Source organism: Mastomys coucha, unplaced genomic scaffold (genome assembly GCF_008632895.1).
Source record: "Mastomys coucha isolate ucsf_1 unplaced genomic scaffold, UCSF_Mcou_1 pScaffold7, whole genome shotgun sequence".
Taxonomy (NCBI): domain Eukaryota; kingdom Metazoa; phylum Chordata; class Mammalia; order Rodentia; family Muridae; genus Mastomys; species Mastomys coucha.
In genome coordinates, this window is record NW_022196913.1 from 64,424,276 (window position 1) to 64,441,358 (window position 17,083).

At 40.8% G+C, this 17,083-nt stretch overlaps 1 protein-coding gene across 4 annotated transcripts in view; it reads left to right on the forward strand.

Moving 5' to 3' along the window:
* Positions 1-17,083, forward strand: part of Naa35 (N(alpha)-acetyltransferase 35, NatC auxiliary subunit) — a 55,874-nt gene that overhangs the window by 15,090 nt on the left and 23,701 nt on the right. For all 4 annotated transcript variants that reach the window (XM_031359498.1, XM_031359499.1, XM_031359501.1 and 1 more), the window contains exons 4-13: positions 1,509-1,623; positions 2,853-2,927; positions 4,200-4,367; positions 6,714-6,780; positions 6,860-6,903; positions 7,822-7,872; positions 8,391-8,474; positions 9,103-9,217; positions 12,288-12,466; positions 16,864-16,923. In XM_031359498.1, the coding sequence (XP_031215358.1) occupies positions 1,509-1,623; positions 2,853-2,927; positions 4,200-4,367; positions 6,714-6,780; positions 6,860-6,903; positions 7,822-7,872; positions 8,391-8,474; positions 9,103-9,217; positions 12,288-12,466; positions 16,864-16,923 (958 nt within the window). The remainder of the gene's footprint in view (positions 1-1,508; positions 1,624-2,852; positions 2,928-4,199; positions 4,368-6,713; positions 6,781-6,859; positions 6,904-7,821; positions 7,873-8,390; positions 8,475-9,102; positions 9,218-12,287; positions 12,467-16,863; positions 16,924-17,083) is intronic.

The window sequence follows — 17,083 nt, forward strand, 5'->3', positions numbered from 1 at the left end:
TTTATGTCTTTCTTAAGGTCCTGTATCATCATCATGAGAAGTGATTTTATATCTAAATCTTGCTTTTCCAGTGTGATGGTGTATCCAGGACTTCCTATGGTGGGAGAATTGGGTTCTGATGATGCCATGTAACCTTGGTTTGTGTTGCTTATATTCTTATGCTTGCCCCACATCATCTGGTTGTCTCTAGTATTACCTGCCCTTGCTAAATCTGACTGGAGCCTGTCCTTCCTGTGATCTTGGTTTTGTCAGAACTCCTCAGAGTCAAGCTGTCCTTGATCCTGTGATTCTGGGGTCCTGTGACCCTGGGCTTGTTAGAGCACCTGGGAGTGGAGCTTCCTCTGGGTGTTTTGGGAATGACTGCAGAGTTTGTACCCAAGGTCTGCTCAGGGCACCAACCCAAACAGACTGGAAGAAACCTGAGCCACTGGGTTGGTGGAGTTCCTGTGTGCCTGGTCCTGCTGGTCCCAGTTATTTTGGGTGTTGGGACAGATGTTGTGTCCTCCTCACCTCTGATCCTGGGCATGTTAGAGCGCCTGGGAATGGAGCTTCCTCTTCTGCTTTTTTTTTTTTTTTTAACATCTTTCTGTTGCTTTTTAGTATATGTGCTGCCAAATCGAGCCCTCTGTTAACTATGTAAGAGAAATGATTTAGAGCGATGTGCTACTTGCCAGTTTGATCAGTTTAATTAAGCTTCTTTTCCTCTGCCATCTCTTGAGGCATATCTCAGTTCTTTCTAATCAATTTTCAGTGTGTAGTAATTGTCTTTGTCCATAGTGAACAATCAGAAGTTCTGGATTGTTTTGTAAAATTATGTAGTTGCTAAAATTTTGGAGTACATAAATCCATTATCATTAAGCTATGAAGAAATGGAGCCGGAAAAGGAAAGATGGCTCAGTTGGTAAAGTGTTTGCTTTGTAAACATGAGGACCTGTAAAGTCCCTGCATGAATCTGTAATCTCTGGGGAGGCAGAGACAAGAGTGTCACTAGGGTTGCTGCCCAGCTCGACAGCTTCATTGGTGAGCTCCAGCCAAGGAGAGATGTCTCTCAAGAGCACTCATGCACATGCAGGCATGCAGGCATGTACGAATGTGCATAAACATGTATGGATATACAAGCACTAATTCATACAAAAAACATACGTATACATGGAAAATGAAAAACGTTATACATAACAATCTGAAAATCAAAATTATTTAAGGAATGTTGACAGGAATCGAACTCTTTCTTCCAAAAGTGGCTGATCCATGTCCTGTTGAAGGAAGTATAAGGATAATTTAATAATTTTTTTCCTCCGAAGAGCATGTAAGATAATTTGTAATTTATATAGTTAGTGAGTGAATTTTTATGCTAACTGATGATTAATTGAAACAGAAGTTTTAGCAAATTATACATATAATAGGAATAAATACATGGAATACTGTAGTTGCTAAAAGTACCGTGATAATGTTTGTACAATTGTAGAACTATGAGTTCAAAAGTAGCTTGTGGGTTCATGTTTTTGTAGGTTTGGTCTTTTTGAAGCCATGTCTGCTATTGAAATGATGGATCCCAAGATGGATGCCGGTATGATTGGAAACCAAGTGAATAGAAAAGTTCTCAACTTTGAACAAGCTATCAAGGTAGTTATTGTATTTTTTGTTTATTTCTGGCTTTTAAGAAAATACTTATATTTAATGTTAAAACTGCCTAATACCAAAATTATGAAGGCTGTTTAACTGTATTTTTACAAGCTTCTCAGACATAAGAATTAGCATCTAAAGCAGGCATGATGGAGCATTCCTGTTGTCCCAGCACTTGGGAGTGAGGCAGGAGGATCAGGAGACCAGCCTCAGCTTTATAGTGACTTGGAGATCATGCTGAGATTCATGAGACCTTGGTTTTGTTTTGTTATAATATTTAGTTATCAGTCTCAATTAAAACCTAGAAATTAATGATGTGAGGTCCTTGCTATAAACTTGCTCTAAGTTGTCCATTTGTGTATTCTTTGAATTCCTTTTGAAGGTATTCAGGATGCTTAACTCTCATTACATTTCTGCCGTTATATACTGAGATGCTGGAGTAGGAGAATAGCTGTGAGGTGCAAGCTACAGAGTGAGGCTGTTTCAAACATAGCAAACAAAAACAAAGTAAATGAAATTAATAAACAAAACTAATTTTGAGCCAGTAGGTAGCTAGCATATGCCTGTCTTTCCAACCTGGGCTGTGTAATTTCAATTGTGCTTTAGAAACGCTTACTAATCTGACCTCCCTCCCCGCCTCCCTCCCTTCCTTGAGACAGTCTCTTGTCCTCCGCATTGAAACTGAACTTGCTTTGTCACTCATTAGAACCTTGAAGTCCTCTTTCCTTTGACTCTACATTTGCTGGCCTTTTATAGACTTGAGAACACCATATATAGGAAGCTTGGTCTTTTTATCATAAAGACCTTTATTGTTTCAAGTTAGACTTTGATTTTTTTATTCAAGATTTAAGCCATAGGTTAGTAAAGACTTAGTTAAGATATGTATGTAGTTTCTTCAATTATGTACTAGAATAAACTTGACAAGAGTACACATGTCTCAGTGATGTGGTAGCACAGGCCTGGAAGCGCAGCTCTTGTGTGGGTGAAGCAGTAGGATCAGGGTCCCGGTCACCCTCGGCTCCAGATGACTACCGCAGCCAGAACAAGAAGCAGGCCTTTGTTCCTAAGAACAAAACATTAAGTTGGTGTTTTGGTTTTATCAGATAGATAAGTTAGTCTTTTCTTTGGATTATTTTTTTTTTTTAATACCTAAATTTAAACTTGAAAACACAGCTATACATATATCTTTCTTTCTTTTAACTTCCTGTTATTTGTACTCTCCTTTTTAGGATGGCACCATTAAAATTAAAGACCTCAGCCTGCCTGAACTGATAGGAATAATGGATACCTGTTTCTGCTGTTTGGTAAGAAATAAAATAAGACTGTTCGTTAATTAAACCGTGGCCTACCTGATTCTTTGAATTTAAAGTGTGTGTACCATGGTGAATATGAAACAGTGCAGCTCCATCCCTCCCTCAGAAAGCAGACACAAGACTCGTAGGCTAACAAGCCTCAGGAAACCACGGTTCATCTTCTGACTGACACTGCCGTACTCACATGCTGTGCTAACTGGGTGCTTTGTTTCAGTGAGGATTACAGCCATTATCCAGATTACTCTGCTTTGTTGTCAAGTTATCAAGAGAAATTATACTTAAGGTTCCAGGGGCTGGGCACAGATGAGGCAGAGGGGGATGTGGGCTAGCTCTGGGGAAGTGCTTGCTGCTCTAGGAGAAGTTGTCAGGAACTGGCTGGCCTCTGCTACAAAGTATCCTAGTGATTGAGCTGCACTGGATGCATATGTTTCCAGCTAGGGTTGTTTAATTGTTTTTTTTTTAAAAAAAAAGTCACTTTTTGTAAGATTTGTTGATTTGTCATTGGGCACACACTGATAATGGACTATCAGCAGCACCTGTGCATGAGCTGGTGACATGGACTGTTCATATTTGAGGTTCCAACATTTTATTATATTGCCTAAGACTACATTGCTGATGGGCACAGCCAGAATTTTGTTTATCTAGGAAAGATTTCTTTATTACCTTTTAGCAATATACTATTTCTAAAGGAGTAGGAAAGGCCAGGAAGGGTTGCTGGCAATAGATTTCATTGTGGAATTGTTTGCTTTTGAATGCTACATAGTATCTCTACCTAGATTAGACACTAAGATGTTGTAGACTAGAATATTAGGCTTAAGAATGTACTTAGGAGGCAGAGGCAGGCGGATCTCTGAGTTTGAGGCCAGCCTGGTCTACAGAATGAGTTCCAGGACAGCTAGAGCTATACAGAGAAACCCTGTCTCGAAAGAAACCAAAAAATAAAAAAGAAAAGAAAAAAAAAGAATGCTTCTCATAGATGGCTAGGCACTCAGAGTGTAGATGGAGCACTATAGTTTGAAAATCTGAAATATGGAACCTGAAGAGCACTAGCTTCATATTTCCTGTTTCAGAGCATTTTATAGACTCACCCTATATAGGCTTCTTGAAAATTTTAGCCAGTGAAAGCACGGTTTTAATCCTGTCTTCTGTGATCTCTTTTTTTAATGATCTTTTCGATCTTATGATTAATTGTATTTATATGGATCTAGAACTCACTGATTCAGCTTAGACTTTGCAAATCCTGTATACACCCTCTCTCAACAGATCACATGGCTCGAAGGCCATTCCTTGGCACAGACAGTGTTTACGTGCCTTTACATTCATAATCCGGACTTCATAGAAGATCCCGCCATGAAAGCTTTTGCTCTGGGAATCTTGAAGATCTGTGACATCGCAAGGGAAAAAGTAAATAAAGCTGCTGTTTTTGAAGAGGTAAAGAAATCTAGAAGCTCATCGGCCATCTTACTGTGTTGTAGATGAATGATTTGTGATACATGTTTTGGTCCACATGTATAACTAAGAAATAGTTATTTTAAAAATTGCTTTTTGCCATGTGTGGCATGTGTCTGCAGTTCAGCCTCAGAACACAGAAGCAGAAAGGGCCAGCCTGGGCTATACAGTGAGCTGCTGTTGGGGTGAACATTGCTGCCTTTGGTGGCACACACCCGGCCATTCCAGCTGTGGGGAAGCTGTTATAAATACTGACCGTGTAGCAGCACATTGTGCGGCTCTCCTCAAGAAAGCTTTCCTTCTCTGCTCCTATAAATCCTATTCACACTCAGTCACAGTCACTGCTTTCTGGCCATATAACATAAAAAGGCCAGGTTTACAGGAAACAGCAATGTGCAATGTATGGTAGACAGGCTCTTCCTCCTGTATCCCAAGGAAGTGGAGGGAAAGACTTGTAAAAAATTAGGGAGTTAGAGAGATTACTGCTGGACTCCAAGTTCTGTACTGTACTTCTGTACTGATGAGCTGGATGTGCTAGCTTCTGTGAGCTTTGAAATCTCTATGGCTTGGTCTTTTCCTCAATTCATTCTTCATGTTACCATCAACTGTCTTCCTGGTCATAGTTTTGCTATTTCAAAAATATATTAAATGAGGTAATAGTACAGTACTTGTACATATTTATAAAAGTTGCAGAGCTCATCAGACTTGAAGAGTCCTTTGCTCTGCATTTACTTTTTTTTTTTTTTTTGGTTTTTCGAGACAGGGTTTCTCTGTGTAGTCCTGGCTGTCCTAGAACTTACTCTGTAGACCAGGCTGGCCTCGAACTCAGAAATCTGCCTGCCTCTGCTTCCCAAGTGCTGGGATTAAAGGTGTGCGCCATCACTGTCTGGGTTACAGTTGTTGTTGTTAGTTTATTGCTTGGCTGATGGAAGCATCTCTTGTTTGGGAAGAAACTCCCTGGTGTGAAGTGTTCTCTCACATGGTGCCTGATAATTGGACTGTGGTAGAGGACTTGTTAGTGTAGATGCCATGCACTCTGTCTGGAGATTCCACAGCTGCAGGCTGCTTTTTACAGACTTGAGGAGCTGAGGCTTTGCCTGTTGGCTAACACTCCTTAGACAGGTCCTGTGCTAGTGGTCAGTACTGTTAGTGAGAGCCTCGCTTCTGATGCCGTCATACCTGCCTTTACAGCAGGGCTGATTCATTGATCATACTAAATTTTTGCTGCTTTTACTCTCTTGCCCTTTTTACTTAAATTCTATCCTTTAATAAATTGAATGGCCAGGTGGTGGTGGCGCATGCTTTTAATCCCAGCACTTGGGAGGCAGAGACAGGTGGATTTCTGAGTTCAGGGCCAGCCTGGTCTACAGAGTGAGTTCCAGGATAGCCAGGGCTGCACAGAGAAACCCTGTCTCAAAAAACAAAACAAAACAAACAAACAAACAAACAAAAATCGAGTGGAGGAAAACAAATTTATACTAGCAATTTCTGCTTCCAGTTCGTGACTGTGAGCTTCATGTGAACCCTGATACTGTCTGAGATCATGGCCTTTCCCTGCTTCTTCACCCCCACTTTGTGCAGACTACAAGTACCTTCCTGTCGTCTCTGTAGGCAGGACTCGAGCCTTCTGTGGTCTTGACCCTGTGCTTTCACTTGTGTTCTCCTCTGTTCTGTACACTAAAGGAAGTGTTCAGGAGCCAGCTGTTGGTTTTTAATTGAAGATGGGGTGTTTCCCTATGGTGTATTGTGATCAGACTCTCCTCTCCATCATCTCTTCCCAGATCCTACCCTGCACCCACCCATCCAGCAGTAAACCTTTCTCTTTCTTTGGAAAACAAACAGGCTAATTTTAAAAAAGAAAGAAAGAAAGGCAGCAACAACAAAGCAAAAACCAATAGAACAGAGCAGACAGACACAAAATCAGAAAGTATTCTAAACAAAAGACAAAGTGGTTTTGTTTGTTTGTTTGTTTGTTTTTTTAAATGGCTCAGACCAAGCATTATGAGACCAAACATCTCCAAAAATACAAGTTTTGTGTTACTCATCTACTGCTAGCTGCGGGGCCTCCCTAAGAGTGGTTTATACACCTAGTCAGAGTCTGCTGCTGGAGAAAGCTAAGTTTTCCTTTGCAGGCTGTCAGTTGTCTCAGGTTTGGGGTTAGGAATGGGGACTTGTGTCCTCCTCCTCCTCTTAGCATTGGGGCCCGTGCAGCCCCGGGCATGCTGCCACATGTCTGTGAGGTCATGTGTGTGTCAGTCTTCTAACTGGTGAGTTTGTTAGGGGAATATGGTGCTGCTATCACAGTATAATTACTCCTTTTTTGTATAGGAAGATTTCCAGTCAATGACATACGGATTTAAAATGGCCAACAGCGTGACAGACCTTCGAGTTACAGGTATAAACTATTCACAACGATAATTTGTATGTAAGTTTTGCATTTTGTTTTGTTTTAAAACTTACTGTTCTCGTTCTAGGAATGTTAAAAGATGTGGAAGATGATATGCAAAGGCGAGTAAAGGTATGTCCCCCCTTTTTTTGGTTTACGGCTTGTGTTGTTTTGTTTTTAAGACCAGGTTTGTGTAGCTCTGGCCGGCCTGGAAGTCACTATGTAGACCAGGCTGCGCTTGAACTCACTTGAGCCTGCTTGCTTTGCCTCCTTGGTGCTGGGTTTAAAGGCATGCACTAGCAGGCTTGGCCATGCTGTTTTTAAAAAATGATAGTTTTTAATGGTGGTAGTGATTTTTTTTTCTTTTAGATTTAAAAAATTTTTTTTTTACCTTTATTTTATATGCATTGGTGTTTCGCCTGCATGTATCTCTATGTGATAGTGTCAGATCTTAGAGTTACAGACCGTTGTGAGCTGCCATGTGGGTACTAGGATTTGAATCCTGGTCCACTGGAAGAACAGTTAGTGCCCTAACGGCTAAGCCATCTCACCAGCCCCAGTGATAGTGATTTTTGTTGTTGTTGTTGGTGGTGGTGGTGGTGGTGATTTTTCAAGACAGGGTTTCTCTGTGTAGCCTTGGGTGTCCTGGGACTCATTCTGTAGACCAGGCTGGCCTCAAACTCAGAAATCCACCTGCCTCTGCCTCCCAAGTGCTGTGATTAAAGGCGTGCACCACTGCCGTGGCTGTGATAGTGTAAATTGACTTTGAATGTAGCAGTAATGTTATGAGTCAGATACTTTCCTTCTGTTGTTTTATTATTTTGCTTTTGTTGTTTTAATACCTGTTTCTTTCATGATCTTTCTAATTTATATACAGATGTATGCGTAAAACATTCATGGGAAAAAGAAAAATGCTAGATACTTTTTTTGTTAGATCTTTTTCCTGAACATAGGTTCTTGTATAAAATGCCCAATAAAGTAACTTAGTTCTTTCTTTACTTACTTCTCTGGGCTGTATTTGTCTAAATTTACTTTATTTTTTAATTTTAGAGTACTCGAAGTCGACAAGGAGAAGAGAGAGATCCAGAAGTTGAACTAGAAGTAATTGCCCGTCTTTTCTGTAGCTAATGTCAGAGAAGCCATCTCTCGATGCTGTAGCTCTTTGAGCTGCATCATAATTCATAGAAGCCCCTTTAGGTGTTTCTTTAGCAAGTAGATGTTGCAAAGGACTTAATTTTTATAGAGAGAGTGCTAATACAGATCTTGAATATCTGATTTCAAAATTTAAGTGTTCCTGGAAAGCAGGAACTGGGGAAAAAAGATCACTTGTAAATCTTGTTTCAAAACTTAGTAAACATCAAACTTTTCTGATTATCAAAAGTTATTGAACCTTTTAACCTTTATAACTGCTAACTACTTGTTTTTTGAAGTAACAGCATAAGTTCTGACCTTGGATTAAAGACAGTCTGTGGTTCTAGAGTAGAGAGTAGCTTCTCTGTTTCAAAGGAGTAGGCTTTGTTTACTACGGTTTTGGAGGCCTGTGTACTGTAGTGAGCTCCTTTGCTGCAGGCCGTCCCTTTGCAGGTTCTGCTTCTTACCACACTCCCTTGTCTTCCCAGCACCAGCAGTGCTTGGCAGCATTCAGCAGAGTGAAGTTCACCCGAGTGCTGCTGACAGTGCTCATAGCCTTTACTAAGAAAGAGGTGAGAGAATTGCTGTAACTGGGTCAGTTGTAGATGGCATGTCCTTCCTGTTCTCACGGTTCTCTGTGTACTTACACCACAGCCATACTAATGCTTTTATGAATCGTGATTATAGCTTTACATTCCATTCTGTAACACACTGAGGTCTTTTGTAGATAGATTAAAAACTGTTTCAAGTAATTCTTTTTTCCTGGATTCCCTCTTCCCTCATATTTGTGAATAACTGAAGATTATTGGAATTTTTCCCTTTTTATATTTCACTGTATGCTCGATTTTTTTCCTCCCTTTGAGACAAGGTTTCTCTGTGTGCTAGCCTGTAGCTCATTCTGTAAACCAGGCTGGCCTCAAACTCACAGATCTGCCTGCTTCTGCCTCCCAAGTGCTGGGATTAAAGGCATGTGTCATCACACCCAGCTATTTTTTTTTTTTTTTAACACATCAAATAAGATACAAATTTGAGGGTAACCTTTGTCTCCTGTTGAGGATTTGAGCATCCTGCAGTGCTGCATTAAGTGAACAGTTTGTGAGGATCCGTGCATGCATTGGGCCTTAGTACTGTTGTAGGATCTCCTCTTGTGTGTGTACCTTTCAGTGAAAGTGTGTAAGTGTTTGGTGATTTGTTTGCTAGACCAGTGCTGTTGCAGAGGCTCAGAAACTGATGGTCCAGGCGGCAGACCTTCTTTCTGCCATTCACACCTCATTGCACCACGGCATCCAAGCTCAGAATGGCACTACCAAAGGAGGTAATTCTCCAGCTTTGCTTACTTGTATGTTCTTATTTTCTGTCCAAAACATGTAATAGTTAGCTCTGACTTTCATTTAAGTCAGTCTGCCTGGACTTTGGGATGTTTCCTCTGAATACTTAGGAGGTCTTTAGACTTCTTTGCAGATTTATTCTGCTGAGAACAGGTGGTAGATCTTGGCTATCACTTGTATCTTACTGTTGGACTCTGTATATGTGCCCTGTCTTGTGTTCATGCTGTGATGCCAGCAGTAACTCTGTTGTTCATCATCATCTTCCTTTACTTCTTAAGACACATCAGAGTCACTCCATAGTTCCTCACTCAGAGGCAGGCTAGTGTTCCTGAGACTCCCTTATTCACAGGTACCTTTCTTCACACTACACTGGAATTGTCCAAAGGATCCTGAATACTCATAGGAAAAGAGTATTTGGCATGTTGGTGGCATTCATATCTTAAATGTAAAATAAGCTTCAACAGGAATAATATACATCTACTGACTCAACATTTTAGAGTGTTCAGCACTGTTGGTTATCCCTAAAATTCATGAGGTGGTATTGGTACTCTTGAATTATTGAGGTGAAAAGTATCCATAGCTCTGGGTTTGTTTGTTTGTTTGTTTTTGGTTTTTTGGGGAGGTAGTTTTTGTTTGGTTTGTATTTCTTTGAGACAGGGTTTCTTTGTGTAGTCCTAGCTATCCTGGAGCTCAGTTTGCAGACCAGACTGGCCTCAAACTCAGAGATCTGTCTGCCTGTCTCCCTCTGTGGATCCTGGGATTAAGAGTGTGCACTACCACTGTCTGTCAGAATTATTTTTAAACAGTACAGATATGTATGGGATGATGATACCTCTGAGTGAATTTTAAGTGGGAACAAATCTTTTCTGTTTTTTTCCATATAAAATGGGAAAGACAGTAAATATATTCAGGAATGGGATTTATGTGTATAATCTCCCTACTGATGAGTTTGTAAAACAGCTCTCATAGGACTGAAGAGATAGAAATAGCTCAGACGTTAAGAGCAGCTTTTTCAGAGGGGTCTCCCAGCACTGGCATGGCAGCTCACTGTAACTCTAGTCTTGGGGAGCTGACACTCCTCTTCTGGACAACAGTGCACACACAAAGTACATAGGTATATAAGCAGACAAAGCTCCAAGAACACAGAAAACAGAGTTTTCTACTGAGTCTTAGGAAACCCTGAACTCTTGCAATGTTCCCTTAGGACAGTGTAGTTTACAAAAAGGAGGGTAAACAAAACTTTGGGGCAGCTGGGAGATGAGAGAGATGGCTCAGGGTAAGAGTTCTGACTGCTCTTGCAGAGGATCTGGGTTCAATTCCCCACTCCTTACGTGGTGGCTCACGACTGCCTGTACCTCCAGTTCCAGGGGATCTGATACCTTCTGACCTCTGGGCTCCTGAATGCGTATGGTTCACATAAATTCATATAGACACACATCCATACACATAAATATATAAAAAAAAAAAACTTTTATAGTACTAAAAAGTCAGGCTGTATTTTCCATAGAAAATTGAGAGGACAGTGCATAGGATTAATGAGGGAACAGGCATACACAATGTTGGAGTGAAGCAAGGGGAGCAGGTTCCTCAGTAGGCAGTAGGAATTAGAATCCTTAAGAGTTGTTAACTGGGGCTGGAGAGATGGCTCAGTGGTTAAGAGCACTGACTGCTCTTCCAGAGGTCCTGAGTTCAATTCCCAGCAACCACATGGTGGCTCACAAACAACTGCAATGAGATCTGATGCCCTGTTCTGGTGTGTGTCTGAAGATAGCTACCGTGTTCTCACATATGTATAAAATAAATATTTTTTTGAAAAAAGAGTTGTTAACTGATGAAGTTAGAGGTAGAAGAGGCACTAAAGTGAGACAGGAGAGCTGTCTTTAGGGTGATAAGGTTACGTTCCTGTTTCCTAAGAGAATATATCAGGAAAAAGGCAGTATGATGGGAATGTGCCTTTGGGGATAGTTTGAGATGCCAAGTACAGATGTCCACTGTATGGGCACAAGGTGAGAGGAAAGTTGGTGGTAAGGGTTTGAATCCAAGAACTAGCAGCTATGGTGGACACATAAAAGAATGATTCATACAAGGAACTGCTGGGTGGGCAGAAAGCCCAGGCCTGGGGAGCGTGTGCAAGGATGGAGGTAGATCTGAGAGCAGCTGGTCAGTCTTGTTTCTAATTCCTCACAGTGCAGCTGGGAAGCCTTAGTTTCCTTTCACTGACATGTGAAACTGTAAGGGTGTAGCTTATTTGTTGATGAGCAGAGATTTGGATTTATTGCTTCTTGAGGTCTGTATCTCATTTCAGTTTCCATGTTGGGAAACAGCTGGAGTATGACAGGTGATAATGTAACCATGGTTCTGGGATCCTCTAGTCTCCCCTTGTGATCATCTATATTAAAATACTTCAGATGAGTCACATGGTGTAGGATAAAGATTGGGGGGGGCATACTGCAAATCAATGGAATATACATTTTGAAGGTGTAAGGAGTGGACAGTGACCCAAGAGATATTTGCTCCTGTCTGTCCTCAGACTGTTGACTTTTCTGAGCTTTCCAGAGTAGACAGAGCTTTCCTTAGGCTCTTTGTTCAGCAGCTGTGTTTGTCCTGACTCCTGCAGGAGGGCTCAGTGATGCAGATCTCTGTATACTCCAGAAAGTCTCCCACTGTTTAGGAGGTCTCTGCACTTAGAACTGGTTAGCTAGTTATTCCTTGGTGGTCACGCAGACAGCTCCAGGAGCTAGGTCTGTCTCCTCTCAGGGTGGAGAACTGACTCATCTCAAAAGCCAGGCCTTTGTTGAAGTCCTGCTGCTGCAGTCTTTGGCTCTAACCTCGGCCACCACCATGTAGCTAGGAAGTACACTTTGAAGTTATTGAAGCTCGTTAGAATTTATGCATAGGTATATAACTTAGTTGTAAGTTATAAAATTTATCAGTTTTGTGATTAGAATTTAGATATGCCTTTAAAAATTGGATTATATATATTTATATATTTAATAGTTTGCATTTTAAAATAAAAAAAAAAATTGGAAATGTTACTTTCCTCTTTCTGTTCTTTAGACCATCCAATTATGATGGGTTTTGAGCCCCTTGTTAACCAGAGATTACTTCCACCCACTTTCCCTCGCTATGCAAAAATAATTAAAAGAGAAGAAATGGTCAACTATTTCTCAAGACTAATAGACAGAATAAGAACTGTCTGTGAAGTCGTGAACTTACCAAACTTACATTGTATCCTGGTGAGTAGCAAATGATGTTCTGGAGCTTGGGTGTCACTGGAGGGACTGTCGGGCAGCACAGTAAACTGTCATAGGGATTGATACATTAGAAGTTAAGAAGTTAAACTTAACAATATTAGTACATCACCCAAAGTTAGGAATAGGTTTTGGTAAATGGATTCTGTTTTCAAAATATCTTGTATGTGTGTGTGTGTGTGTGTGTGTGTGTGTGTGTGTGTGTGTGTGTGTATATCTGTCTGTCTGTCTGTATGTCTGTCTGTCATTTTAACCATCACAGGGGCATTGTCTCTTGGGCCTCGAGCATGCTTGTCTTCTACCACCATGCTATGTTCCCACCCCTCATAAATTTTCTTTTATTTTGAAGTAGTCTGTCATTAAGTTGCTCAGGCTGATGTTGACTGATGCTGTAGCCCGAGGAGGACTTGAACGTGTGACTTCCTGCCCCAGCCTCCCGAATAGCTGAGACTTCAGCTTGTGCTGCCTGATAGCTTTTAGTGTTCTTACATATGAATATGGGATCATGGTGCTTGGTAACCTGCTTATTGTTCTGAAGAAAGAAAACTTCTGTACTTTTTACCTCAGTAAATATGCATATCTCTACATTACTGAAGACATATCCTAACTGTAAACTTACAATTTTTCTTTTTAGTTTATTTGTATCAAATTACAGTTAGGTCATATTCAGTGTTTTGCCTTTGTAACCTTTGTGTGTGACTCTATAGAACATGTACTTTCTTTTTTTTTTTTTTTTTTTTTTTTTTTTTTTTTTCTTTTTTCATTTTTCGAGACAGGGTTTCTCTGCTGGAATTCATTCTGTAGACCAGGCTGGTCTCAAACTCAGAAATCCGCCTGCCTCTGCCTCCCAAGTGCTGGGATCAAAGGCGTGCGCCACCACCGCCCAGCTCAGAACATGTACTTTCTACTGAGTGAAAACATCTCTATAATTGGAAGCCCTCAGTCTGTGTAACATGTAGGAAGAAGAACAGAGCCAAAACTCAGGGGTGAGGAGCTGTAATCCCAGCACCAGAGAGACCAAAGCACAAGCAGCTTGGGTTATGGGCTAGCTTGGGCTGTGTATTGAGACCCTGTCTCAAGGCAAAGCATAGCAAACAAAAAAAAGTACTAAATAAAAGAAAGGTTTGCTTTGACAATATTATTATACAGCAGGTGGTTCCCATACATTTCATTGTATGCACAAATCAGATATTTTTTCTTAATACTTAGGCCTAATTGCTTACAGTATTCCTAGTGTTTTGTTTTTCATATAGATATTTATTGTTCTTTTCATACACATTAAAATTGTGATTATCAATTTAACTTTGATCCATCATTCCACCATCTATGCTTGTATCCTGTATAACTCTCATTTCTAGAAACATGCTAACAACTGGGTACTCTGGCTTGCCTCAGTAGAGGGAGCTGGGAGCCAGGCCCGAGCTATAGGACTGTTGAGAGCTTAGGAAGAAGGGGGGTGAGTGCAGTAAGATGGCTGTACAGGAAGTGTGGCTGAAGCCACATGGATAGAGAGGGGAGGGGAGGGGAAGGAAGGGCTTACAGTCTGTCCACTGGAGAGCAACCCTGCCATTGTTGAGGTTTGAGTGGAGTGCCAGGTGGTCAGGTGTGCTCACATGTATGGAAGATAAGCCAGATTGAAAGGTACACTCTATGCTCAGTAAGAGACCTGATTTCAAAAAGTAAGGTGGAGAGCCGTCAAAGAGGAACCCCAACATTCCTCTGGCTTTCACATGCATTCACAGCTGTGTGTACACTTGCACACACCTCTACAGACATACATACACATATACACAAGAGTATATTTGTTATATTATTTATAACTTGGAAAACTTGAAACATTTTAAATATTCAGTGGTGACTATCCATTCTGTGGGATGGGTAGAGTCAATGCTGTTCAGCCACAGAATAGTATGTTTCATGAATGTCAGTGTTGTAAATAATATTTTTAAAAAAAATCCCAGCATGGGGTTCTTTCCTGCCTTTGACCATTTATGTTCCCAGAATGAAACAAACACACACAACCTTATATTTTAATGTGCCTTAAGCAGCACAATAGCTGGCCCATTGCTTACCCTCCATGTTGTTAGAATCTACTTTCCCATCGACAACCCAAATTATTACTTACTATGTTTTATCTGGGTTGCTCTTAGCTCCAACCAGGCAACCCTCTGGGCCATGTTCTCTTGGCCCAGAGGCCATGGAGACTCTTCTAGCTTCTCTGTCCCATGGCTGCTTTGTCCCTTTCTCTTCTTCATTGTGGTCTCTAGCCCAGGAAACCTAATCCTGCCTATGTTCCTTCTCCCTAGCTGTTGGCTGCTGCCATCTTTATTTACTAATCAGAATTAATTGGGGGCAGAGTCTCTCAGTATCATACATGAGGACTCTCGTGTCTTTGGAACAAACAATTTTGGGGGATATAAATTAGCATTAGAATACAAGCAGCATTAGGCCAACCCACTACATGTCACTTTTATAATATTTAAGGGTATGTGTCCACTATGTACTCTCAATACACAGAAGGTAGGCTGTGGTAGACTATCTAATGAAACATGTAGATTATGCACTTGATGTCCTAGCTAGTTTTATGTCAACACAAATTAGAGTCATCTGAAAATAAGGAATCTCAACTGAGAAAATGCCTACATAAGACCCAGCATCGGGGCATTTTCTTAATTAGTGGTTGATGGGAGAGGATCCAGCCCATTGTTTCTGGTGCCACCCAAGGGCTGGTGGTCCTGGGTTCTATAAGCAAGCTGAGCAAGCCATGGGCAACAAGTCAGCAAGCAGCACTCCTCCATGGTCTTTGCATCAGCTCCTGTCTCCAGGTTCCTATCCTGACTTCTTTTAGTGATGGATTATGATATGGAAGCATAAGCCAAATAAACCCTTTCCTCCCTAAGTTGCTTTTGGTCCAGTTGTTTTATCGCAGCAATAGTGACCCAACTAAGACACATGGAGTGTAAGTAGCTGAAGAAAAGCAAAGGATGTTCATGCTTAAAATTTAGGATGAAGAAGAGAAGTCAGCAAAGGAACTAGAATGATTGTTTATAAAGACAGTAAGTGTAGCTGAAGAGTAGAGATTTATTTTCTTTAAAAGGAGTTAACACTGTACATACCTGAATGTACAGTGTTACATTCTAGGCCTCATAAGTAGGCAGGAGTTAGATGACTACCCTCCCCCCAGTCTCTCCCACTCTGTGGCTCCTGTCTCCTTCCTCTCACATTTAAAGCAGGTTTCCTGAGAGATTGGTGTGTCACAGTCCAGCAGTGATAACAGTGGTTTGCACTGTGATAGGCCGCTCTAGTGGCCTCTGTTATTGGTGAATGCAGTGCTCAGGGGATTCACTCTGCTTTGGAAGCTGACTGGGACAACTGGCTGCTTCTGGATACAAGCTCTCCGTGATGATATCGCCTGGGAACACATAGCCCTTATCTTTTGTCCTCACTCCAGCCTGCAATATTGTAGGCATTCCAGCACCATATAACTACCTGTAACAATTTCAGATACTAAAATTCATGCGTAGAAAAATTGGTAGGTTCAGAAAAATAAGCTAATAAATTAGCCAGGGTCTCACAGTCTTTAAGTGATAATGTTTTTGTATATTTTCTTGTCTTTTCCCTCTTATATGAACCCATATTTCGTGGTCTTCATCTAATATAAATCCATCATGTAGCAAGTGCTTTAACCAGAGAGCCATGTATCCAGCCAAATTTATTTAATTCAAAATATTTCCAATTTCCCTGAAAAAAACCCTGTGACTAATTACCTGGTCATTAATTCATTCTTCTTTCCCCTTCCTAACTTCCTTCCTTCCTCCCTCCCTTCCTTCCTGCCTGCCTGCTTGCTTTCTTTTATCCTTTTTAAGATGTGTTTCCGTTATTTTAGTTATGTGCTGTGTTTGTCTGTGGGTGTGTACACATGGAGGCTAGAGGTGCTGGTCCCTTTGGAGCTGAGGAAGAAGCAGTTGAGGTTGTGAGCTGCCTAATGCGGGTTCTGGGAACCAGGGTTGATTCTCAGGAAGAGCAGCGTGTCCTCTCAACTTCTGGACTCTGCAGCTTACATGCAGACTTCCTTCTTTTGACTAAGAGCTTAAGTTTTGTCCTTAGTTGTTGATATTATTTTCTCAGTGTACAAATTTAATGTGGTGTGCATATTATTCTGTTTTTGTTTGGTTCTTGAAAAGTTTTGTAGACTCGAAAGTTAACCTATTAGTATAATTAGACATTTTCTATATAACTGACCTGTAATTCTTTATCTTATTTTAATAGTAGTAGAATATATATATATATATTATTTCCAAAAATATATACTTTATATGCAAACATCTCTGGCTTTTGTTTATTCTATTAATGATACTGTTTTTTCTCTGTGTATCTATTAGGATTTTTTTTGTGAATTTAGCGAACAGTCACCATGTGTTCTTTCAAGATCTCTGTTACAAGTAAGTTCCACTGTTTTATTGATGAACAAAAGTAGATGCTCTTAAAGGTGTTGCAGTGATAACTATTGGATTTCATTTTGTCTTAGCCTGCGCTTGATGTGTGGTACTGTGCTCCTGAGCTGTGTCCTGCACTTGATGTGTGGTACTGTGCTCCTGAGCT